The sequence below is a fragment of the Enhydra lutris genome, unplaced genomic scaffold (genome assembly GCF_002288905.1).
Source record: "Enhydra lutris kenyoni isolate GAN:26980312 unplaced genomic scaffold, ASM228890v2 scaffoldscaffold8, whole genome shotgun sequence".
Lineage (NCBI taxonomy): Eukaryota > Metazoa > Chordata > Mammalia > Carnivora > Mustelidae > Enhydra > Enhydra lutris.
Window position 1 is genome coordinate 44985761 of NW_019154092.1, and position 25517 is coordinate 45011277.

The window sequence follows — 25517 nt, forward strand, 5'->3', positions numbered from 1 at the left end:
TGCTACTCACTGTTTTATAATTATAATTGCATATTTAAGCCAAATTATCCCCTTAACTAATCAGAAGTCACTATTATTTTATTTTATTCTTTTATTTTATTTTATTTTATTTTATTTTATTTTATTTTAGTAACCTCTGCACCCAGTGTCTCGGGCTTAGACTCAGAACCCCAAGATCAAGAGTTGCACACTGTACGAACTGAGCCAGCCAGGAGCCCCAGAAATCACTATATGTTACTGAATGTTTTGAGAATTCACTATATTCATCTTTGGTTTATTTAGATCCATTGAGAGGTAATAAACAGGAAGAAGATTTCTCAAGTTGAGGAATTAGAATGAGTCTACCCCAAACTATTAGAAAATAGCCATCATTTAACTTTAGTTGTATTTAAGAAATTTTTCTGTGTAAAACACATTATTTTGAACATTGAGAATACAAAAGGATAATTCAAATTGGAGAATCACACACACCCATATATATTTACATATTTATGTATATATTTATATGTATATTTCTATACACATACACAATAATTAGTTTGTTGTGGACAGTATACTCACATACAGTTTCTATTTATTATTTTTCTTTAACATACAGTGATGTGCAGTACATTTAAACATGACCTGTCTGGGGCGCCTAGGTGGCTCAGTCATTAAGCCTTTGCCTTTGGCTCAGGTCATGATCCCAGGTCCTGGGATGGAGCCCTGTGGGAAGCCTGCTTTTCCCTCTCCCACTCCCCCTGCTTGTGTTCCCTCTCTCGCAGTCTATCTCTTTCTGTCAAAAATAAATAAATAATCTTAAAAAAATAAAAATGGAATAAAATAAACATGACCTGCCATTCATTGTCTTCAGTTTTTATCTCCAGATTATATAGATGGGGAAAGTCACTAAAGCTATTTGCAGGGAGTGGACTGTCTGGGACTTAAGCCCAGGCAATCTGGCTCCATCGTGAAGGCTCCTGGAATTTCACTTTTCTTAGCTCTTCTTCAGTATAGATTTGGTATTCTTTTCTCTTCCTTTCAACTTCTAACTGTTCTTAGTTCAGTTCTACTCTTCCCCCCCATCCCTGCTCTCTAAATAGTTAGATACTATGTACACACACACACACCCCTCAGATATATATCAATAAATAGGCCTCTCTCTCTCACACGTGTGTGTATGTATATATATGTGTGTGTATGTGTATATGTATATATACATATACATATACATATATATACATATATATATATATGCATCTGTGTGTGTGTATGTATATATTTTTTCCCAGGCCCATAATAAACTGAATACGGCAATAAAGTGAGTCAAAGGAGTGCCTGGGTGGCTGCTTCATTAAGCATCTGCCTTTGGCTCAGGTCATGATCCCAGATCCTGGGACTGAGCCCTGCATTGGGCTCCCTGCTCAGCGGGAAGCCTGCTTCTCCCTCTCCCACTCACCCTGTTAGTGTTCCCTCTCTTTCTGGGTCTCTTTTGGTCAAATAATGAATAAAATCTTTAAAAAATAAAAATACATAAAGTGAGTCAAATGAAACTTTTGGTTTCCCATTGTGTATAAAATTATGTTTCCATTATACTGTAGTTTATTAAATGTACACGAGCATTAAGTCTAAAAAATGTATCACATACCTTAATTTTAAAATATTTTATTGCTAAAAAGTGCTAAGCATCACCTGAGCTTTCAGTGAGTTGTAATCTTTTTGTTGGTGGAGGGTCTTGCTTCAGTGCTGATGGCCGTTGACTGCTCAGGGTGATGGTTGCTGAAGGCTAGGGTGGTAATTTCTCAAATAAGACATCATTGAAGTTTGCCGCAACAACTGATTCTTCCTTTCATGAATGATTTCTCTGTAGCATGTGATGATATTTGATAGCATTTAGCCCGGAATAAAACTTCTTTTAAAATTGGAGTGAATCCTCTGAAACCCTGAGGCTACTTTATCAACTAGTTTTATGTAATATTCCAAATCTTTTATTGTCATTTCAACAAACTTCACAGCATCTGTACCAAGAGTAGAGTCCATCTCAAGAAACCACTTTTTTCGCACATCCATAAGAAGCAACTTCTGTTCAAATGTTATCATGAAATTACAGCAGTTCAGTCCCATCCTCGGGCTCCACTTCTAATTTTAGTTCTTTTGTTATTTCTACCACATCTGCAGTTATTTCCTCCACTGAGGTTCTGAGCTCTCTCCAAGTCATCCATGAGGATTGAAATTAACTTCTTCCACACTCCTGTTAGTGTTCGTTTTTTGACTTTTCCCCATGAATCACAAATGTTCTTAATGGCATCTAGACTGATGAATCCTTTCCAAAATATTTTCTTTTTTTTTTAAGATTTTACTTATTTATTGAACAGACAGAGATAACAAGTAGGCAGAGAGGCAAGCAGAGAGAGAGGAGGAAGCAGGCTCCCTACTGAGCAGAGAGCCCAATGCGAGGCCCGATCCCAGGACCCTGGGATCATGACCTGAGCCGAAGGCGGAGGCCTTAACCCACTGAGCCACCCAGGCGCCCCTCCAAAAGATTTTCAATTGACTTTGCCCAGATCCTTTGGAGCAGGCACTATCTATGGTAGTTATAGCCTTATAAAAGGTATTTCTTAAATCATAAGACTTGAAAGTCAAAATTACTCATTGGTCCATGGGCTGCAGAATGGATATTATATTAGCAGGCAGGAAAACAACACGAATCTCTCTGTACATCACCATCAGAGCTCTTGGGTGAGCAGGTACATTGTCAAAGAGCAGTAATATATTTTTTTAATTTTTAAATTATTTTAATTTAACCACCTCTCCACACATGACAACATAAATATGGTTATACATACATGTCTCCCCACCCCCCTTTTTTTTAATTAACATATAATGTATTATTAGCCCCAGGGGTACAGGTCTGTGAATCACCAGGTTTGCACATTTCACAGCACTCACCATAGCACATACCCTCCCCAATGTCCATAAGAGCAGTAATATTTTGAAAAGAATCATTTTCCCAACAGTTGGCTTAAAATATTCAGTAAGCCATATTTTAAACAGGTGTGCTATCATCCAGACTGTTGTTCCCTTTATAGACCACAGGCAGCAGAATGAGCATAACTTAAGGGTCCTAGGAGTTTTGGAGTGGCTCATGAGCCCTAGCTTCAACTACAAGTTGCATCAGCCCCTAACAAGACAGGCATTGAAGCTCTGAAGCCAGGCACTGACTTCTCCTCTATAGCTATGAAAGTCCTAGGTGACATCTTCTTCTAATACAAGGCAATTTTGTCTGTGTTGAAAACCTGTTGTTTAATGTAGAGACCTTCACTGATGATCTTAGCTAGGTGTTCTGGAGAACTTGCTGTAGCTTCTGTATCACCACTTGCTGCTTCATCTTGCACTTTTATGTTGTGGAAATGGCTTCTTTCCTTAACCACATGAACCAACCTCTGCTAGCTTCAGAGTTTTCTTCTGCAGCTTCATTACCTCTCAGCCTTTATAGAATAGAAGAGATTTAGGGCCTTGCTCTGAATTAGGCTTTGATTTAAGGAAATGTTGTGGCTGTTTCTATCTTCTACCCAGACCACTAAAACTTTCTCCATGTCAGTGATGAGACATTATCCATTTCTTATCCTTTGTGTGTTTACTAGAGGAGCATTTTTAATTTCCTTCAAGAACACTTCATTTGCATTCACAACTTGGCTGTTTGGCACGAGACTTTAAGGCTATGTCGGCTTTCAGCCCGCCTTCCTCAACTAAGCTTAATCACTTCTAGCTATTGATTTAAAGAGAGAGACATGAGTGACTCTTCCTTTTACATGAACCCTTAAAGGTCATTATAGGGTTATTAAATGGACTACTTTCAATATTATTGTGTCTCGAGGAATAGGGAGACCTGAAGAGAAGGAGAGACAGAGGAGTGGTCTATAGAACAGTCAGAACCCATACAACATCTACCTATTACTTTTGCCATCATATATTTGTGTGGTTGTGGTGCCCCAGAACAATTACAAATTAAATCAGAGATCACTGATCATGGATCACCACAATAAATACAATAATGAAAAAGTTCAAAATATTGCAAGAATTACCAAAATTGACACAGAGACATGAAGTTAGCAAATGCTGTTGGAAAAATGGTTCCAAGGGGTGCCTGGATGGCTCAGTCAATTAAGTCCAACTCTTGATTTTGGCTTGGGTCATGATCTTGGGGTCCTGGGATCAAGCCCCACTTCGGGATCCATGCTCAGTGGGGAGCAGCTTCTACCCTAGAGAAGGTCTTAAAGGGAGAAGAGGAATAGACAACATGGTGTTATATTTTTAATAGCTCTAATTACTTATCTCCATTATCTTTGAGGCTTCAGGAATGTTAATGAGTTATTCTTCCACCTGACTTTTCAAGTTGCAAAAGAGGCAATTATTATAAAATAGTTCAGAATGTAGGCAGAGGAGTCAGACTGTCTGGCTCCACAATCTACAGGTTGTATGATTTGGAGAACGTTACTTCAACTCCTTGTACATAAGCCTCTTTGTAAAATGGGAACCACAGAATCTCAGAGAGGTGTGGTGAATACAATAAATATAAAGTATGGGACAGTTGGGTGGCTCAGTCACTGAGGCATCTGCCTTTGACTCAGGTCAGAATCCCAGGGATCCAGTCCGGCATTGGGATTCCTGCTCGGTGGGGAGTCTGCTTCTCCCTCTACCTGCCACTTACCCGACTTGTGCTCTCTTCTCTCTCCAGACAAATAAAATCTTTAAATAAATAAATAAATAAATAGTACTTAAACTAATCAATTATACAAGGTCAGCTCCCAATAAATATTGGGTGTTTTCTAGTAAACAAATACTTGATCAAAATCTATAATAAAATCAGGAACAGAATCAAACAGTTAAGGTATTTACTCCGAGGCATTCAAGAACTATTTCTGTTGCCTTTTAGTTAGTCGCCTTTTAGTTAGTTATTAGTTTGGTTAGTTGCCATTTAATTAGTTTAGTTAGCTGTCATTGAATTTGGTTAAGGAATAAAAGACAGTCTCTTACTAATATTATCAATTATAAATAATTTCAACTCTATATACAATTGGGACATGTTTTCTTTAGAAAAGCTCTCTGACATTTTTTTTTAATGTGTTTGGTCTGTGAATATTAATGTATCCCAGCTGAATCATATAAATAAATTTGCCCATGTGAAAGATCAAATAATTTTATAGTTCTTTTTTACTGGAGGTCTTAAATATTTAGTTAAAAATCAGGAAAATAAGATAGGGAGGAGGAAGTGAGAGAATGAGGAAAAGGGAGAGTAAGAAAGAGAGAGATTAAGATTTCTATGATCTTCAGTAGAAAAAAATAGGAATTTTCCACTGGCTCTGCCATTTTTCTAGAACATTCATCAATGTTTACAAGTTGACTTTGAAGTCAGGGATGGTCAGAGACTACCCCTGATATATCATATTACATAATACCATATTAACCCAAATGAGCAAAAATTAGCACTGCTTACTCACTGAACAAAGCAACAGCAGTGACCAAAAAAAATGCAATCTGACTTTAAAAATGGCTATTAAAAATGCATGTCCATGTCCTACCTGGAAACAAGTTCAAGGCAGCTACTTCACTGTGAATTTAACCTGGGTCTAAGGCAGCATGAATATTCAAATCTGACATCACTTTAAGATTCCCAGTGAAAGAGAATGAAAACAATTTCTTTTTTAAATTTCCCTCTCCTAGGCAGGGTTTTGAAGGACCAAGCCTGAGAGATTCATTAGCAAAGGTGTGTTATATTTTAATTGTAATTTTCTCTCAATTACAAATTTCCATCATAAAGTAACTAGTATTATGGCAATTAAGACATTAAATTAAATTAGTATATCACCTATCATGCTGAGAAAATAATAAAGCAGTATAGTAATGCACCACAATAGATAATTGCTAAGACAATAGGAATGCATCTACAGTAAAGATGATAGTCATTTTTCATGCCTATCATCATAGCCAGTTTCAACAGGGACTGAGTCCATCACATTAACTAAATCCCAATGAAATTCAAGAATTACAGAGACACTAGGCTTTCTTGTGTTACACTCTGGGTTGTCTCAGAATTATCATCTTCACTTTATTTACTGTATTAGCATAGCTTCCATAGTTTTATGCACTGTTCAGTATCCTTTATGTAAGTCAATTGGATACAAACACTGGGTATTAAGAATGTTTACTAGATGTTATATTTTTTTTACAAAACTGTTCTCTTTTCTTTCCTGAGGCAAAACAGCACTAACTACAACTATTTAACTGTGTTTGGGAGGAGGGAGAGGTGTTCTATCGTCGTTCCTGTATAATAAACTAATGGTTTCAGGGAATTATTGAATTACAAATATTCTTTCTCCCTGCACAGTGTTTCTAACTGGGCAAAGACCTTAGCATGCAGTTTCACTTTCCCACCCCCTCACTTTTGCTTTCTGTCTTTGCAGTTCCACCATGGTTTTTAAATCACCCTTCCAACTTGTATGCCTATGAAAGCATGGATATTGAGTTTGAATGTTCAGTCTCTGGAAAGCCTGTGCCCACTGTGAATTGGATGAAGAATGGAGATGTGGTCCTTCCTAGTGATTATTTTCAGATAGTGGTAATTATCTTTTTTTTTTTTTTGTATTAGCTTTATAGTCCCACTCATTGTTTACTCTATTTTCGGTTGCTTTTCTTTCCTGGCAAGAAGGTTCCTGTTGGGAATTTTTATGGTGTGTTAAGAAAATTGTTCCAGTAAAGCAAATGATTTTCTAGACTGAACAATTTTTGAGCTGACAAAGAGTGATCAAACAGCCCGGCCCCCTTGTTTTACAGACAAGGTTTTTTTGAACAAACATAATGAAAAAAACAGAAGACCTAAGAGACTATCTTTCCAAGTATCCTCATTGTTAGTTCTTGGGAGAATAGAGTTTAGAGTCTAGTTTTAGACTATAGGAAGCCAACAATCTCTTACTTCTTTGACTTTTACCCATTATAACAAAGTTTCAGCAAGATGTGCCACTATGATTATGGTAGTTTTACTTTTGTAATATGAACAAGTTTTCTCTGCTACCCTTACAGATAGGACAGCTGATCCTACTTGAGCAGTAGAAAAGAATGTGGTGACAGTGACTGTGACAAGAGGTAGCTGCAGGGTTAGGAAGCCATGGAGACCCAGAGTTCACATGGCATTGCACTTTTGAACATTGGAAAAACACTAAAGCTAAGCATAATAGTTCTTGTAGTTTCTCGAAGTTCTAGTGTACTCTCTACCCTGTGGGAGATCACAGGGGTATTCACTAAGTTATTTTCCTTGTACACAGTGAGAACTCAACACCTATCATTACTATCATTCCTTTTGCTTTTACCAGCAGAACTCTGCTCATTTAAAAATACTCTGAAAACTCTCCATTAGGTCTAGGTTAGCATCAGAAGTTCCAAATTCGAGGAAACAAATATATGAGAGATATGAAAAGCACTTTCCAAATATCAAAGAACTTTGTAGCTAAAAAGGAGGATTTAGATCCACTTTTCTTATGTTTGAGACCCAGACATAAACTGTCAAAGAAGAGTATCTAAACGAGGTCTTCTGGCAGAAGGGGAGTAGACTATAGGTGCCCTGCCAGTCCAGGCATGTGCTCTCCTTAACCTTGCCCTGGCTCTCATTGGTGGATCCATCTTTCTGTGGCTTGATCAGTTGACTTTCAGGAACTTCCATAACCTCTCTATGCATGCATTTAGTCATACTTCCAGGGTTCTTAAGGACTACATCCATAAAATATATCTTTATTACTTTTATCACCACTGTATTTTCACTTTTAGTTACTTTTTTTTAATTGGTTGGGAAGAGAGTAAGAAAGGGAAAAAAATGAAACTTTTCAATGCCACGCCAATCCATTAGTTCCTTTAAGTGCAATGCTATTTCTGCTACCACTGAATTAAAAATGACCTGCCGTGGGGCAACTTGAAATGTGTTGTGTCCGCCTAGAATATATGCTACTTGCATATAAAGGAAATTGTTGAGTGCCCTTAAGGACACATGATAAAATACAACATTTATTTTTTCTACAGTTTGAATAATCTTTCTCCCAGAATGACTCATTACACCCAACCCATTTAAATGTTCTTTTCTTAAGGTGAAAAGAAAATGTACAATATGAGCCCTGTTCACATGAAATTGTGCTTAAAAATATTTCCCCAATAGCTCCAGAAATCTGAGAGCCATTGTCTGTCACACAGTAACATTTAACACAAATAGTAACTTATATGAGAATTGTTAATTAGAAGTTAGTCAGCTTTATCTCAGAATTTTACATCAGCAGAGAATTGACTACAAGACACTAAAAACAATTAAGAATTCCCCATGAGGTAATATTTATCTCCTAATGACTTCAGGGGAAGTGATTTAACATGTCTCACTTACTGAACTAATTCTTACGCTAATATTGAAGAAAAACTGAGTCCGTATAATTAAATGTTATCTCCAGATTATTTTACATCCATCCTTGAAAAAGATGGTTGCTCAATTTATATGAAACAGGAGTTAATATTGCTATGTTTAATTTATGGATTGCTGAAGATAAAGCATTTTGGCCATATAACAGGAATGACATGGTGTAAAATATCCAGCATACCATCACTCCAAATCCCAAAAGGGTACATGTCAAAGCAATTACAATTTTAAAAGGATTTTCAGATTTTTTTTCCTCAGTAAACACTTCCAGAAAATATCCAACCTAGATTTTTTTTGTCTTTTAGAAGCTGCAAAAATCAGTTTCTTTTTTTTCCCCAACAGCTGCTAAACCCAATTTTCCTTCAATAAAAAGTGAAAGAATGACATTTCTTTTGATGCTAACCTTTGATTCTTGCCTGTTTAATCAAAGAGATTTCTGTTTGCTGCTCATTTAGATATTGAGGATGATGTGTATTTTTATGAGTATAGTTTTCATTGCAGAACTAGGTTAAATGTATGCACATGGATTCAGCAGGGTATTGGGAATCTGTGGCATTTCCCAAGTGACATAGGACATATCTGTGAGACTGAGAATTCTTATGGCTTTCTTTCTTACTTCTTCTGTGAAATTTTATCAAAATTTGTGTTCATTTTGTCTTTTATGAGGGTTTTTTTTTTTTTTAAATATTGTACCTACTTTTTTCTTCTCTCTAGGGAGGAAGCAACTTACGAATCCTTGGAGTGGTAAAGTCAGATGAAGGCTTTTATCAATGTGTAGCTGAAAATGAGGCTGGAAATGTCCAGACCAGTGCACAGCTCATTGTCCCTAAGCCTGGTAAGTTGAGGGGAACTTTGCTCTGGCACTGGTTGATCTCTCTATGCTTGGTCCACTTGTGAAATCCGTATTGCTTTCCCTATCTCTCAACGTCAATTGGAAATTATTTAATTTAATTATTTAATTTTAAAAAAATTATTTAATTATTTAGTTTATCAAGGTGTACACTTGCATATTGATGTCATATTCTTTCTAGAAAACTGGGTATGTATCTCCATCCAGTGAGATAGAGTCATCATGAACAGTATGTACTTCTGGTTGTCAAGATAACAACCACTAAATTACTACCTTCTCACATTTTTTTGTGGCCTGCATTTCTTCTAGTATTTCAGGTAAACTTAGAATACAGAGAGAGATGGGGTATATGTGTGTGTGTGTTTGTGTGTGTGTGTGTAGTCTTGAATCATGGATATTGGCATAAAAATAGCAGAAACAATTACTTGAAAATAAACACATTTTTCTATTTTTTTAAAATAGGTTCTGATAATTTGTCTTTTTCCTTATAATTTATTTATTTATTTATTATTATTTTTATTATTACATTCAATTAACCAGCATGTAATCTATGAACTTTCGATTTTATTTTGTCCTGTAGTCTTTCAGAAGTTTAATATGGTGGTGGATTCAAAACTGCTATAACTTAGGGCACCTGGGTGGCTCAGTCAGTTAAGCGTCTGACTCTTGGTTTCATCTCAGGTTATGAGCTTGAGCCCCACATCAGGCTCCATGCACAGAGGGAGTCTGTTTGAGATTCTCTCCTTCTGCCCCTCCCCACCCCACAAGTAAATAAATAAATAAATCATTTAAAAAAAATCTATCATAACTCTATATTAGATGTATCATGTATTATCCCCAAAACCAAAATATCCTGCCAGAAAAAAAGGAAAGAGAAAGAAAAACAAAAAACCAAAAACAAAAACCACAAATTGGTCAGCTGCTCTGAAATGTTATAACACTAAAGAAAGTCAAGAATATTCATTTTTTAAAAATAATGATAGAAAACTTGTTTAGATAATCCTAAATACTTTAAAATGTTAGTGTCTTCTATGAAAGCTTTCATACCGCCTATTGATTATTTTAATTACAACTTTTCAAGTTGTACCAATTTCCTACCTCTTGCTATGACTCACTATTCTTATGGCACGTTCCCCCTTTTTTTTTTTTTAAGATTTTATTTATTTATTTGACAGAGAAAGAGAGATCACAAGTAGGCTGAGAGTCAGGAGGAAGCAGGCTCCCTGCTAAGCAGAGACCCCTATGCGGGGCTCTATCTCAGGACCTTGAGATCATGACCCGAGCCGAAGGCAGCGGCTTAATCCACTGAGCCACCCAGGCACCCCAGCACTTTACCTTTTAATAGAAAATAACTTTAAAGTATGAAATAGAGACTTTCCTTGGCTTTTAGCACTTAAAATATGTCTGTGAATGCCTTATATTTGTGCATCCCTAACCATTTGAAGACTCTCAGACGTTCATAGTATTCCTCATGACAATGACCAGCCTTTTTTTTTTTTTTCTTTCTTGATTGAAACAAAAACAGCAACCATAGAACAGTCCCAGATGAGTAAAGGAACTAAAAGAATTATCTAGGAATTAAAAGAGACAGTTAACACTTTTTTAAGAGTGCCAGTTTCTCCAATGGACTTTTTCTTTTCCCTGCATTTACTGTGCTTTAAGTGTTAGTGTGTATTCTATTCTGCTGGAACAGTAAGGGATAAGTAGGACAAAAAGAACTTCTAAAATCAGGGTCTCTAATGTGAGCCATGCTTTCAAAACTGTGTGCCGTCTCTTTAGTAATGACAATATGACCCCACACAAGAGAATTCTGGTTAACCTTGATTCTCAGCTATGGCCATAATGCTGAGGAAAATGCTGGATAAGCAATCCCATATTTCTAAAAGGAGGTGTGAAATTCTTTCTCCTAGGACTTGTTAGCACTGACCAAACACATCCAGTGGCAATCCCCTGCAATTGCCCATAGGAATGGAGAATTCTCTGAAGTTCTTGAATTCATAGGATTAGAGATTATCATGGTGTTTTCCCTTCCACACAAGTCAAGTTGTGGAAACATCAGGAAAATCTCTTGAACAGATTGTGTGTGTGTGTGTGTGTGTTTTACTGGGAATTGCTTGTAAAAATGGGAATTGGAAAAATTATGCAACCTGGAAATTGCCTGGACCTGTCCACAAGGATGCCAGGAAGAGAAAGGGGAAGGTCGCTGTGGGGAGAAGCTCTGTTCCCACCTTGGGGAAGAACAAAGATAGGAGTTATGCTTGAAGGTAGCAGATCTGGAGTTGTTTTGAAAGGATCATGCCTGAGAGGGCCTGCCCGCTGAAGCTGCTCCCACCAGAAGACAGACACTGCCCAGGAGGGAGCTGAGCTGAGGAGCTGGTGCGGACAGCCCACTAGGTCATACAGAAAGTCCAGTGTGGGGATTCCTGAGGGGAGGGCGAGAGTCTCTGAAGAACCTGCAGAGCTCCTCACAAAAAAGAAGCTTGTGGAGGCTTTTCACTTTTGAAAGCAAACCTGTTCACTCCTGTCTGATCCCAGAGAAGCTCTAAATAGAGAGTCTCATAGAATCTCTAAATAGAGACCTAAGAAACTGAAAACAAAAACAAAAACAAAAAAAAAACTAAAAAACAAGAGACAGTCCCACTGCTTTATCCTCACTTTTGGTCTCAGGCCTACTCTGTTAGGTGGGAAGAAACTGTAAATTGAACATCAGATTAATGTTTTGATTTAGCCTTACTCTGTGTGAGTGTGTGTGTGAGTATGTGTGTGAGTGTGTGAGTGTGTGTGTGTGTGTGTGTGTGTGTTTGTGTGTGTGTGTGTGCTGTTTTTGTTTGTTGTCCTTAGTACCTGAAGGTAAAGCTTTTTAAATACTTTAAGACCCCAGGACTAGAGAATTGGCCCAGATTGCTATCAGGATTGGGAAATAGATCTGCTAGAGTGTGTGTGAAGGTGGGCCACAGGCTGACATGCAACTGTTGTGTCTTAGTGTTCTAGCAGTTCCGCTCATTCTGTAAACCAGTTACAAGCATCCACGTCGCTTCTCCTGGCAAGCTCTCAGTTCAGAGGGTAGCCTTGTTCTTGGTGTCTTGCCTTCCACCTGGGCCCCAAGTCATTTAGGTCTAAGTGGCCATACAGAGCAAGGCTCCCCTCAGGAGGAGAGTCATTTACCTCCTCGCGAAGGAAAGCCTCGGAGCATCCGGGTAATTCATTCTTCCGGGTAGATGGTAAAGTGTTATCGGTGAATTTTGCACTCTTGGTCAGTGTTCATTGTATTTGGCAGAGAATTAGAATGAAGGTAAAAGCAAATGAAGATAAAAATCTGAAAGCGTGGGGTGCCTGGGTGGCTCAGGAAGTTAAGCCTCTGCCTTTGGCTCAGGTCATGATCTCAGGGTCCTGGGATCGAGCCCCGCGTGGGGTTCTCTGCTCAGTGGGGAGCCTGCTTCCCCCTTCTCTGCCTGCCTCTCTGCCTGCTTGTGATCTGTCTGTGAAATAAATAAATAAAATAAAATAAAATAAAGTCTGAAAGCGTGACGGGACATGATTGTGACTGTCTTACATCCCCCCTTATAAATGATGGATTGCTTTTTCCTGGCTGTTCCATCAGACCTTCAAATCATGCTTCTCCAGCTCCTTGGAGCTGCAGTGTGGGCCACATGCGCAGATGGTGGAGAGGCCCAGCTATAAATGTAAATTCGGCAGTGAGGCTGACCATAGTGGGCAGAACGTAGCCCTCTCTGTTTAAGTTTCCACAATAAATGACCACCATGTATTTGGAGGCACTTTGTGGACCCACATTGCCAGCTGCTCAGCCCTGGGCTGTCCACAGGCTTGTCGCAGAGAGTTCCTCTTGGTAGCCATAACCATCTGCTCTTCACTGAAGCACACGCAATGACCCATTCCAGCTAGTGTCCATTGTTAATGGGTATTTACACAAGCCTAATGAAGTTTCAACATAGTCTTTTATATACAGTTAGCTATTCCCACTTTAGCAATTAGTGACTTAGGAAATAAACATAATCTACTAAATTAAACTGAGTTAATGACTTGTTTTGCTCTCCAGAAAATAAGTTTGGGAAAAATATTGAGATGTGTATACTGTAACATGTAAAATATATACATGGTTTCCCCTAGGCAGAGGTCAAGAAGATCAATGGCAATTTAAAAAGTCATTTTACTATAGGAAGTCCTATAGTGTGTATCTATATAGTATATATGTAACAATATAATATATAGTATATACTAATGGTATAAATGTAACACTGTAACACCATATACACAGTTCCAGACTGCTGCCTCTCTGCCTCCCTCTTTCTCTCTTTCACACACATACACCACATGCACGCACGCACACACACACACACACACGCACAGGAGGCACACATACACACTGGTCTGCAGTGAGGGTCATTGAAAATACTTAACTGTTGGCCAGGGTAGTGGAAGGCCAGGGAACTGGAAATGAATGTGATGATGATTGGGACCTATGTTGTCTGGAATATTTTTAATTTAAAGGCAGAAATGGGTAAAGATAGAATAAAGTTGCCATGGGAAGAAATAATATATTCTTCATATTCTCCTCTCTTTTGTTTTGCATTCTTCATGCTTTAATGTGCACAAAAAAGCTAAATTTCAAAATGAATATATGCCATTATAAATATTCCCTAAGTATAGATTTGCTTAGGGAAGACACCATATTATGCCTTCCATAGAAGTAAATATGGACTATGTGTCTCATGTTAATATTGAATGCTTTCTAATCTGGTTTTATTTTATTTGTTTTTCTCCTCCAATATTGGTAAAAAAAACACACACACACAATAGAATTTCCTACTGTAAAAGGGGAAGTATATTGGCTAGGCATTTAGGAAAATGTGAATTGTTATCAACTCCCTGTCCTCTTTTGGAAAAGGTTACTGGTCAAAAACAACTTTGAATTGCTAACAATTTTATATACACACACACACACACACACATACATACACACACACACACACACACGTGTGTGTGTGTGTGTATGTATGTATGTGTGTGTGTGTGTGTGTATATATATATATATCCTAAAATTAGCAAAAGTATTTAAAAGTAAGTCTGTTCATGAACACTAAGGCATAAAATCAGAAGTTTGTTGGCTTTTTTTATTGGGGGGGAGTTGGCTTTTTTTTTTCTTTCTTTTTTGATCTGTTTTTATGACTTGTTCCCTTTCCATGTGAGACGAATACCTTGAAATCCAAATGGACCAAAATAATATTTGGATGCTCACCCATGTAATTGTATATTAACCGCAACAAATTATAGTGTTTCTTACTCAACATTGACTCTTACATAGTAAATTCAGTGGTATTGTGTGAAACAATGAAAAATTGTACAATTAGCCTTAGCACTTAAAATCTGTTGGAATTTGTCAGTTTAATAGCACATCAGCGACTAGATAAGAGAGAATGTAACTAAAGCAAACAGGAAGTACTTCTCAATTTCCTCTTAGTCATGGGTGGTCAGTTAAGTTGAATTTTTATCTCTCACATAAAAAGGGTTACTATGACTTAAATGCTCAATTGTAGTTAGTGTGGGATTATTCCTGAAATTCTGTACATAATTTAGAAGATCCAGTTCTGTGTTCTAGACTAACATGTTTGTGGATCCAAACTAAAAAGTAAGTCATTGGACAGTTTTCCTCATACAGACTGAGATGCTCATTAAAACTACAAACATTCTCTTTCATTGTCCATCATTGAGTCTAAATGAATAAAAGTCAACTTAATGTTTTTGACACATATTACCAGTGTGGTGATATTATACTCATAAGTTTTCCATGAACATTTTCTCTTGTAAACCTTGGAAATTAACTGTAGCTAATAGGATACAAGAACCAGAATTTTCAAGGTCGTTTATAATGTCAGCATATATGGCTATGAATGTGTTCAGTCTACTGAAATGTTATTTTTGCTTGCCACGGTGAAGATAAAAGAAGAGGATGGTAGTCTATGCTCTTTTATTTTCTACCTCAAAGTAGAGTGTTGACTTAGAGTGTTGATACTCAAACTACTACTTTTCCTGAAGGATTCAGAGTTTACTGTAAATCAGTCGTTTGATCTTTTATCATATAACATTCATACGCTAGGTGAGATGCATCTAAATCTCATCTCTACATCCTTCGCTAATTTACCTATAGAGATTTAAAAACATAATGGAAGGGGCACCTGGGTGGCTTAGTCAGTTAAGCATCTGACTCATGATTTTGGCTCAGGTCATGATCTCAGGGTCATGAGACTGAGCCCTGCATTGGGCTCTGTGCTCAGTGGGGAGTCTGCTTGAGATTTTCTCCCTCTGCACCTCCCTCACATTTATGCTTGCTCTCTCTCTGTCTGTCTGAAATTAATAAAGAACTCATTAAAAAAAACCCACAATGGACTATAAAATTTATGTATATACATAACATATGTATATATGTGTACATATACATATGTATATATGCATATATATACATAAGTACATGCGTATAACATACATACATATGTATATTATATGTATATGCATATTTATATGTATATTATCTGTATATACGTATGTGGATATGTACAGACAGAATCACGGATGGTGTTGCCTAACCTTTCCAGGTCTACATTTCCTCAGCTGTAAAATGTAGTGGGTAATTGTCTTGAAGATTTATTGCAATAAATGTATGTAAAAGAGATTTATAGTCTCTAAAGTGCTACCAAATGTTAGCTATTATAAAGTCTTCTGTTGGTTTGTTTTCTCAAGAAAAATAGCAGGCATTTATTGGGATGAGTACAATGATAGCTTTCTTCTGGTATATTTTCCCAACCTCCAAGAAAAGAATTAATAAGCAGATATTTCAACAACAGTGCCCATTCAAAGTTTAAGTTTTTAGCCCAATGGACAAGGTTAAGGGAAAAGGTCTGTTTGAAAATGACTGCCGGTGGAAAGGTTTGCTGCAAGATTTGTAGTATCAGTTTAATGACTTGCTCATTCCAGTTTTATGTTGGCAGAGGTTTCTCAGCAAATAAAGGCTTGTCATTCATCTTGTCCTTGGTTCAGCATGTGCTTCAAGTAGGAAGTAAGCTCAGTACTAATCAGGTGGATATGGCTGTATGGCAGACTTTGAAATTAGAAATGAATTCTTCAGTAATGTGAAGTATCCTGAGACAAGTGATAACTCTAAATCCATACAATATGGAAGAATTGATAGATTCATAAATATTGATCATATCATATTTTGGTGGTAAAGACACCAAAGAATGTTATTCTAGATTTTTTTTTTAACCCTATAGTGAGGAAGTTAAAAAAAGAATCTTAATTTTTACAGGGAACCCAAATGATGCTTGCTTGTTGTGTTTCTGTGTTTTACATATAAATCACTCTTTGATAACAGGTGTCTGTGTACACATAGACCATACACATGCAATTACATATATTCCTTCTGATATATTATTATTAGAAAATTTTAAGTTATCAATGAAATAATTACAAAGTATATATAATTAATTAATATTGTATGGGTCTAATTTTTAATTATGAAGGTGATAATATCAACATTGATAGAACTATAATGAAATGGCACTCATATGCATAATTTGAAGACATGAATTACAATTACAATACAGTCACAACAGAGATCTCAGATGATCCCAGTAGAAGCTTTGAAACTGGGTTAGCATGAAGAGTCATCTATCTATCCCCAGAAATGGGTGTGGCCTTGAGTGAGGTCTTCTCTTTAGCTAAAGGCAATCACTGCAGGTGGATTAGTAGGGAACCTTCAGCCACTATCACTCCCTCCAGCTGGAGGAGTGAGTGCTATAGTCCTGAAAGGGAGCCCTGGATGGTGTACCACTCCATCCACTATGGTCCTACCCTTGTCCCATTCAAATCTATTTGCTTCTTGTAATATATTTTGGAAATAACTATTCCAGAATCTAAGTTGGTCTTATTCCCTGGGGAAAAGAGGAAGGTTAGAGGTGTGAATTAAATCCTCTTCCAGTGCAACTGCAACTGGTCTCACGGCTGAAACAGGTACTCATTCTTTCTATCCTCCTACTTATGTATTCTTCTCACCCCCCAGCTAGCACCTCTGCCAGTCTATCTAGCTCATCAAGTGGGATGACTCAAACTCCTGTCCCTTCACAGGTCATAGAAAACATATTAGTCCACTTACCATCAAAATTGGGGAAGAGTACCAAGAGACACCTCCAGCAGATGACCTGAGTGCCAATAGTAGTCTTCCCTGTTTTCCCTCCTCCTCTTCCTGATGATCTGGGCAATTATTCTTGCCTTGCCTACTGGTGTTTTGTCACAAGAAGCCTGAAAGGACCAGGCAGCTGTGGTCACTCAAGTTCAGTGACATCTCCTCTGAGATCTAGGAATTTTAAATCCACAGAGCCTAGAGTTGCAGGAGTAAGGAAGACACATACTCCAGCTGGGTCAGTGGGCGTGATGGTAAGCAGGATCACCTATTTCAGTCTCTTGTTTCCATGTACTCTACCTATTGAGGATATGGTTTTTGGTTTAGAGTATACACTGCACCCTAGGGAAAGGCACTCCATCTTAGGATATCATCTCTAGCTTGTTTTCTCAGTTGCTCCTCCAAAAGGCTGTACTTTCGCTCTATCAAGTCAACAGCTTCACAGTGGTTGGTATATGATAGCATCAGGAGATCCTATGGTCATGTATTCATTCCCACACCTCTTTTGCAGTTAAATGAGTTACTTAATCTTTCGCAGTGTTATGCAGGATCTCGTGATGGTGGCTCACATACTTTGTGAGCCCTCAGAGCTGCAGGCTGAAGTCTGAGAGCAGAAAAGGAAGAACATGTGTATATCCCTGCACCTTTCAGAACAGAAGGGGTTCAATATAAATAATACATCACCAATAGGCTAGTTGGTCTCATCAAGGAATGGTGTTTATTTGAGTGTTCAGCGTTTGTCTTGTTTATTAGCGGATCAAACACATGACAGTAGCAGTCGTTGCTGGTAAGCAGCAGCCGCCTTGTTGGGTTTGAGCCCATGCTACTGGGCAATGTGTAGATTCCCCCATAAACACCATAGTTTCTTTGTTCATGTACTTTTTTGCCACCCCTGGAACATGGCTGATGCCAAGCGTCACCTACTTGATTGTTTAGTGCCTCTTTACAGGAGGATACAATCTGATGTGATTCAAAGATCTCGACACTTGGTATTCACTCTCACATATCCACCTACATCCTTCTTTCCAAACCTCCCTGTCCCTGGTCTTCCAGCCACTCTCCCTCCAGACCTCTAGTCAATCAAGCAAACCATTTGACTTTATTCATAGTCCATATATATATTCTTACTTTGGGCCATTTTTCTTTTCATATAAGATAGATGACCTGGTATACTCAACACTCTGCCTTCCAGGGAAAGTTCTCTTACTGTCCTCCTTTAGGGCTATACCCAAGTGAAGCTGTGGTATTGCAACTGTCTATTTTGAGTGCACCCACATACAAAGCTGACAAAGCTTGGTCTTTTTCTTTCTCAGTCACTTAGCCATAAGAGTAAGTTGAGGGGGAAGGTACTTATACAACAGTGATTGAAAATGTGGTTGTGCAGTTCACCTGCTGTTATGCCCTCTGGTCATGCTTGTGCCTGATGCCCAATATAACACTTTAATCTTACTTAAGTTGATGATGGTGCCACCTGGCCTTTTGACTCGAGTCATTTCCAATAACCTAGTTCATGATGATCAGTTATACCACTTGGTCAGTTGATTAACCCATGGTTGGGCATCCTTATTCCAACAGGGTCCAGTATTCTGCCAGAACCCATTTTATAAATGGTGTATAATTCTCTGCTGCAGATGGCATGACTTTGCAATAGAACCCTAAGGGTGATTCCTTTATGAGGGCCTGCCATTATCTCTGCACAGATTTTTTTCAATCTACCACTAATACTTCTAATATTTAAGAGTAAACTTGGTTGTATCTTACAAGTGGTCGAACCACTGGCTTCATAGCCTGGACTGGATACAATATCTGTTTCTACTCCAGATGCCCTACTCACAGGTGACAGTGTTTCATATTATCTGATAAGTAAGTCAGAGCAGAATGTGCTGCCTGCAGAACCCAAATGTCTGAGAGACATTGTGCTTTTTTTTCGTGTTTAGAGATATGAAGTCCAGTAATTTGTCCCTATTTATAGGTCTTGTCTTTTCCTGTTCCAAGCCATGTGCCCCTAAAAACTTCACTGGTATCATGGGCTACTGTACCTTCATAGGATTTGCCTGCCACCGCTGAGGCATGTGTTTTACAAAATTCCTCCATATATTTGCCATTTCTCACTCAGCTTGTCTGATCATCATGATGTCATTAACACAACTGACAAATGAAATGTGCTACAAAATATCTGGATGGTGCAGATTCACTTGGACTATTTTACGACTGAACATGGGACAGTCACCATAGCCCTGAAACGTGACTGAAAAGGAATAATGACTTTTTATTCCTAGTGAATGAGAAATGTTCCGATAGTCTTTTCTTACAGGGATAAGAAAGAACACCTCACTATGGCTAACTATATTATACTGGAGGTTATGTCAATCTGCTCACCCAAAGGTACAACATTTGGCACAGCAGATGGAATGGGAACTACCACATAGTAAAATTTGTAGTTATCCACTGTCATTCTCTAGGTTTGCTCTGATTTTTGTAGGGATCAGGCTGCGAAATTAACTTAAAATATGATAGGAATTACCATTTTTTAGGATTCTAAGGGTAACTTCAACCATTCCCCCAGGGTATGACATGCTATGGTGCTAAGTGGAATATAAAGTATAAAAAATGGGATATTAATATGTAGTAGAATAAATATATATAATATGTATATAGTGGAATAAAATATAAAAAGTCAAATATAATTATTTTTATACAATATGGGCCTCAACTTTTATAATAAGTTTAAATCTAAATCTATCTCTATATTTATAATTCAAAAGACCACTATATTATTTTTTTAAAGATTTTATTTATTTATTTGTCAAAGAGATAAAGAGTGTGCAAGCACAAGCAAGGGGAGTGACAGGCAGAGGGAGAAAGAGACTCCCTACTGAGCAAGGAGCCTGATGTGGGACTCGATCCCAGGACCCTGAGATCATGACCTGCACTGAAGGCAGACACTTAACTGACTGAGCCACCCAGCTGTCCCACTACTATATCATTTTTATTTTAGAAATCGAAGTACATGGGTCCTAAGAAAGCATCAAACAACAAGCGACATATACTGAAGTATGACAAGGGTTTTAGAAGAGTAAGTATGATTTTGCCTTTGACTTTAGCCTTCAAATAAACTACTTGGAGTATTCTCTGCCTCTTGGACACTTAAGAGGTACTAGGAGATAAGGTTTTTGTATTTGATTATTTTAAGTCTAACGAGAAACTTAGAAATACAGGAAAACACCATTTTAATTATGGAAGGATATGCTAATAAGCTCTAATCAGCCCTGCTTCGAGTAAGATTTATATAAATACAGAAGAAAAGAAAAACACCGACGAGAATAGCATTTTCCAAAACCTTCCTGTGTCAGGTACCATGTGTTAAGCACTTCATATGCATCTTTCTATTTTCTGTGATAATTTGGTGCAGAATATATTACTGTTCACACTTCACAGACTAGAAGATTATGCTTCAAAGAGGTCGGGTACCATGCTAATATCCAACAGCTATAAAGTGGCAGGGCTGGATTTGAAAAACACTATTCAATCTTTATTAGTGGGCACCATGTTGAGTCAGGGCTTTACAATACCATATTAATTGATTCTTCTCAAGAATCCTATGGAGGAGATACAGTTCTTTCCCCCTTACTTGTTGGGTGAGGAAAGTGCTGCTCAAGGAAGTTAGCTAACTGACCAAGGCCACTCAGCCAGCATCGTCTGACCTTCACACGTGCTATTTCAGTTACTCTGCCATAATGTGGATGTCCTCCCACATTCAGTCTACCACATGGAGCCTGTCAAGGAAATGGATGATGTTTAATATTTATTTGGGTCTCATCAGACTAGTTTGGGAGTTACTAGTAAAGGAGAGGAGATTGAAATTAATTAAAATGCCTAAGATTCTGCCAAACAAATGATATCTGCCTGAATTCCCAGAGTATTGGAAATCATTGCTAAATGTGGGCCAGTTGTAGAATGTGTCCTGAGTCTTAAGGGTGAATACCACAGAACTCCTGTTACCTGGGAATCTGTAATTTAACCAAAAATAAAAAAGAAAATTGACACAACTAATCCTAATTATCAAATATAATTAAGACAGAATGATTTAATGATATATTAATTATTTAACATTTACCAAATACCCAGAATATGAATAAAGACTCACAAAACTGTAATGAAAATTAAGAGGTGATAGATGTCCTTTAAAGACAGTTCTCTGTATTAATATTCCTGAAATTCTAATATCGTCAGTGCTTCATCTACTCTGTTTTTTATTCAAACCCTATTTGAGGAGGACAGTGGTGCCACTTGGCATGCAGACTGTCAAGGCTTCTGTTGTTTAGAAAAATTCTTTCACTTATTGTTTTGTTTTGTTCCCTATTTAAACAGAGAAGTTCCAGTTTCTAAAATAGGTTAAAAAAAAAAAAGGAGGGGAACAGTTTTCTTTCTTATAAATAACTACACATAAGTCTTTAATTTATGATGTAGATCCATTTAAGAAAAATAATTAGTTAACAAGCCTAAATGGCTAGTGTATGTGATTTATAGCTGTCCTTGTTATTTTGTATTGACAAATACTCACCAAGAATCCTTAGATGACTTTAACTTTCCCTGACGATATTGACAACACATATTTCTTTTATTTAGATTATGTCTGAGTTTGATATATTGTAGAACATAACAAAATTCACTTGAAATAAAAAATAACCCATCCCCCAAGTAAAATATGCATTGTAAGCCAAGAAAAGTCCAAGAAAAAAAGCCGTTTTCCCATATTTCCTGATATTTTTCAGTCCTAGTTCCTATTTATTTTTTTTTCCTAGTTCCTATTTAAATGATGAGTTACCTGGTAATCAGGTAAAATGTTCTTTAGTTCTGAAAGATGTCAACTGAGTTTATGTATATGAACATGTACAAAAGCAAAATACACTATTTTGAATGGAGAAGAATGATTCTTTCTCTAAATGATTTTCTCTTAACAGCATGGCAGTTATTTGGAAGAAGAAAGAAGTAAAAATACTATGTAGCTTATTTTCTATCCTATTCTTGCCTTGTGTTCTTGATTTCATAAATAGAAAGAGGCAAGAGATAACAGAATTGGTGGCCCATACATAAGCCTTTGGATCTCATGAATGCCATGTCTGATTTCTGACAAATGGATCACCCGTTTTCTTTTCAAATATGAGCCTTACTTCTTATTATTTAATATGAGCCTTTGAGCCCAAATTCTTATCAGATATTTTAGGTCTTTACCACACTTGCCTAGAAAGGATAACATGACCCTTGGGGAAATTCAACTGAGTGAAGTGGTAAATACCTTTTGCTTTTTATATCAGGAACAATAACAACAACAATAAAACCTCATTCCAAGTATGTAATTTCTTGCACATAAACCATTATCCTAGAAGTTATTCCTATTTTCTGAATACAGATGCTAAGTAAAATCGCTCAAGCTTCTAGTCTAATAGAGAAGTTTGGAGCAGAACAAATCATCACCATGAGTCCCAGGAGTATGTAAATACAAGGTGGAGGGGGTAGTACAATGGGGGCTTACGAAGTTCTTTCTATGGGAATCAGAGGAACTCATTGCTGCAGATATGACATCTGAGCTGAGATGGACTTTGAAACAGAAATGTGACTTTGCCAAGCTGTCAAGAAGGGCAGAGAAATGGCTGATAGAAGAAATGTTACTTCCAAAGCCTAGGGAAACAGCACAGAAGCAGAAATGTATGTTCAGAGAAGTGTGTGTGGCTCAGTAAAACTAGAGAGAGAGATGCAGAGGCTGGATCACAGAGTATCTTTCTGAATATGTAAAGAAAATTTGGCTTTTTGTCTAGGCTACATGGGACATTGATGTCTAGAATGTAAAGGATGCTATTGGTGTTTTTAAAAGATAACTTGGGAAGTAATGTTGATGATTGCTATACTGGCAGTAGCAGGAGGAGGGGCTGGAAATACCAAAACCAATTGGGAAAGTGTATCAGCAAGAGGTGAAACAAGACAGAATAAGGCCACCCGCCACAGTAGTACAGAAAGAGTGAGCAGATGTATTAGAAGATCTTCACAACATGGAGATTTGTCTATTAATATACAGAGAATGTATATTGATGATTCAATAGGTTCTTGATTTAACTAAATAAGTGGCAATGCCATTGTTTCCAAAGGTAGAACACCACATAGTGACTTGAGTGTATTTTGACAGAAAGAGCCTGGATTTTTAGTTCATTAAGGTTTCCTGTCTTGATCATCTCTGTATTTCAAGCACCTGGTAAAGGGCAGACTCTCAATTACTCATAACTAGTTAATTGATAATGCAGAGTAGTATAAATTATGATAGAGTAGAAAATGAGGCAAAAGAGGTAAATATTTAAAAGATCTCAGGGCATATAACTGAAATAGGCAAAATGAACAGTCTGACTGAAAAGTAGTATTCTGTCATGTATATTAAAAAGACTGGAGCAGAAGGGAAAAAAAAAATAAACACAAGTATTTTGTAATATCCCCAGAGGGAAATAGTTATGGTCTGAATTGAGTGGCAACTCTACTCCTGGAGAGAAAGATAAATTCAAAGAATCATATGGAAGAGGAAGTGATTAGCAGTTTGCATTTGAATTGAGAAGGAGTGTTTGATGCTGACTGGAAATCCTGTGAGTTATTGGCATCCCTGATGGTAATGAAAAGCTTAAGCGAGAGTTGACAGGGCCTTATTATGTATCCTTAGTTCCTTGATAGGATATAAGTGAATCATTCTCCCCCTGATGAGTCCATTCCTCCTTATTGAATGTATTTTACCCAGCATTGAAGATGGGACTCATCATGCTGCCATCTTGAAAGAATGAGTTAAAGGGTTATGCATGAACATAAGATAATCACTGAGTACTGTCACTGCCAGGGCTGGAACATATTGATTTGATTTAGCCCTTAACTATCGGAAGAGTAAAAGTGATCACTTCTTTTTATTCTCTCTCTTCTTTGTCTCTCCTGTCTGTGGCAGATACAGATTAGAACCAAGAAATAAAAGAACTAACTTTGGCTTCCTGCCATCTGAAATTAAAATCCATTTAATTCACCCTGACTATCCTTGTTATAGTGTTAAATATAGACTAAATAGTTTAATATAGATTTATGTAATGACTTCACAAATTGATTTTGCAGTGTATATTTGCTCTAGGAAACAAATACCTGTTTACCATGCCTTGAATGTCATACCTATACGTGGACTCACTTTGATATGAGGGATTTGGTTAACAAATAAGAAATTTAATGTATGATCATTTTACCATCCTAGTATTTTTAAAATGCAGTCGAAAACAAGCAAAACAGTGATTTAGGAACTACAGTTATCTCCTAGTGGAAGTAATCTCTTTTGGGTGGTGATGCTAATGTTTCATCTTCTGTGAAGCCTCTTTTCCCTTCTTCTTTTCCCTTGTTCAAAAAAGTCATCTCCACCTTATTTAAATATTAATTATTTAACCTGGACTCTGTGTGATAAATTTGTAAAATAAAATCCTTGCAAGTTTGAACTTGAATCGGGTGAGGTGCCTCTCTTAGCCAGGCCCCCGCCTTCCCTACCTCGGGTGGCCGAATTTGATGTAATTGTAATTGGTGACGGGACATGTCAGCCAATCATTCTCGGAATGGCTACTAAGATTTGTAATTATAATGTCCTTTATTCCTATTTAAATTCAACAGTGTCTTCACATTACTATTCCTTCTCTTGAAACATGGGAATTTGGGTGTGGGGGTTGGGGATGGTTAAGAGTCAGGGTTTTGCTTTCTTGAAATCTACACTTTTTCACAGTCTGTCCCATCTCTCTAAGGCACCATAGGCAGGGGAGGCCTGCTATCAAGAATGGTAATTTGCAATCTAAGAGTGCTTAATCTAAAATCTGTCCTTGTCAAAGGAGAACACATTGGTCCCCATGCAGCAGTAATGGGAATTTTATTTCAGCGTAAGATTCAATGTAGGCTTTCAATTGTATTCTTTAAACTACCCCATCCTTATCAATTTATGCAATGTACAGGCCTTGTGGGTCTATAACCTCATTCTATTTTTAAAA

At 37.4% G+C, this 25517-nt stretch overlaps 1 protein-coding gene across 1 annotated transcript in view; it reads left to right on the top strand.

Annotated features, from left to right (window-relative positions):
* The window catches only part of LOC111142604 (DCC netrin 1 receptor), a 739964-nt gene that overhangs the window by 292467 nt on the left and 421980 nt on the right, over nt 1–25517 (top strand). The window contains exons 5-6 of the mRNA XM_022495904.1: nt 6444–6598; nt 9146–9266. Coding sequence (XP_022351612.1) covers nt 6444–6598; nt 9146–9266 — 276 coding nt within the window. The remainder of the gene's footprint in view (nt 1–6443; nt 6599–9145; nt 9267–25517) is intronic.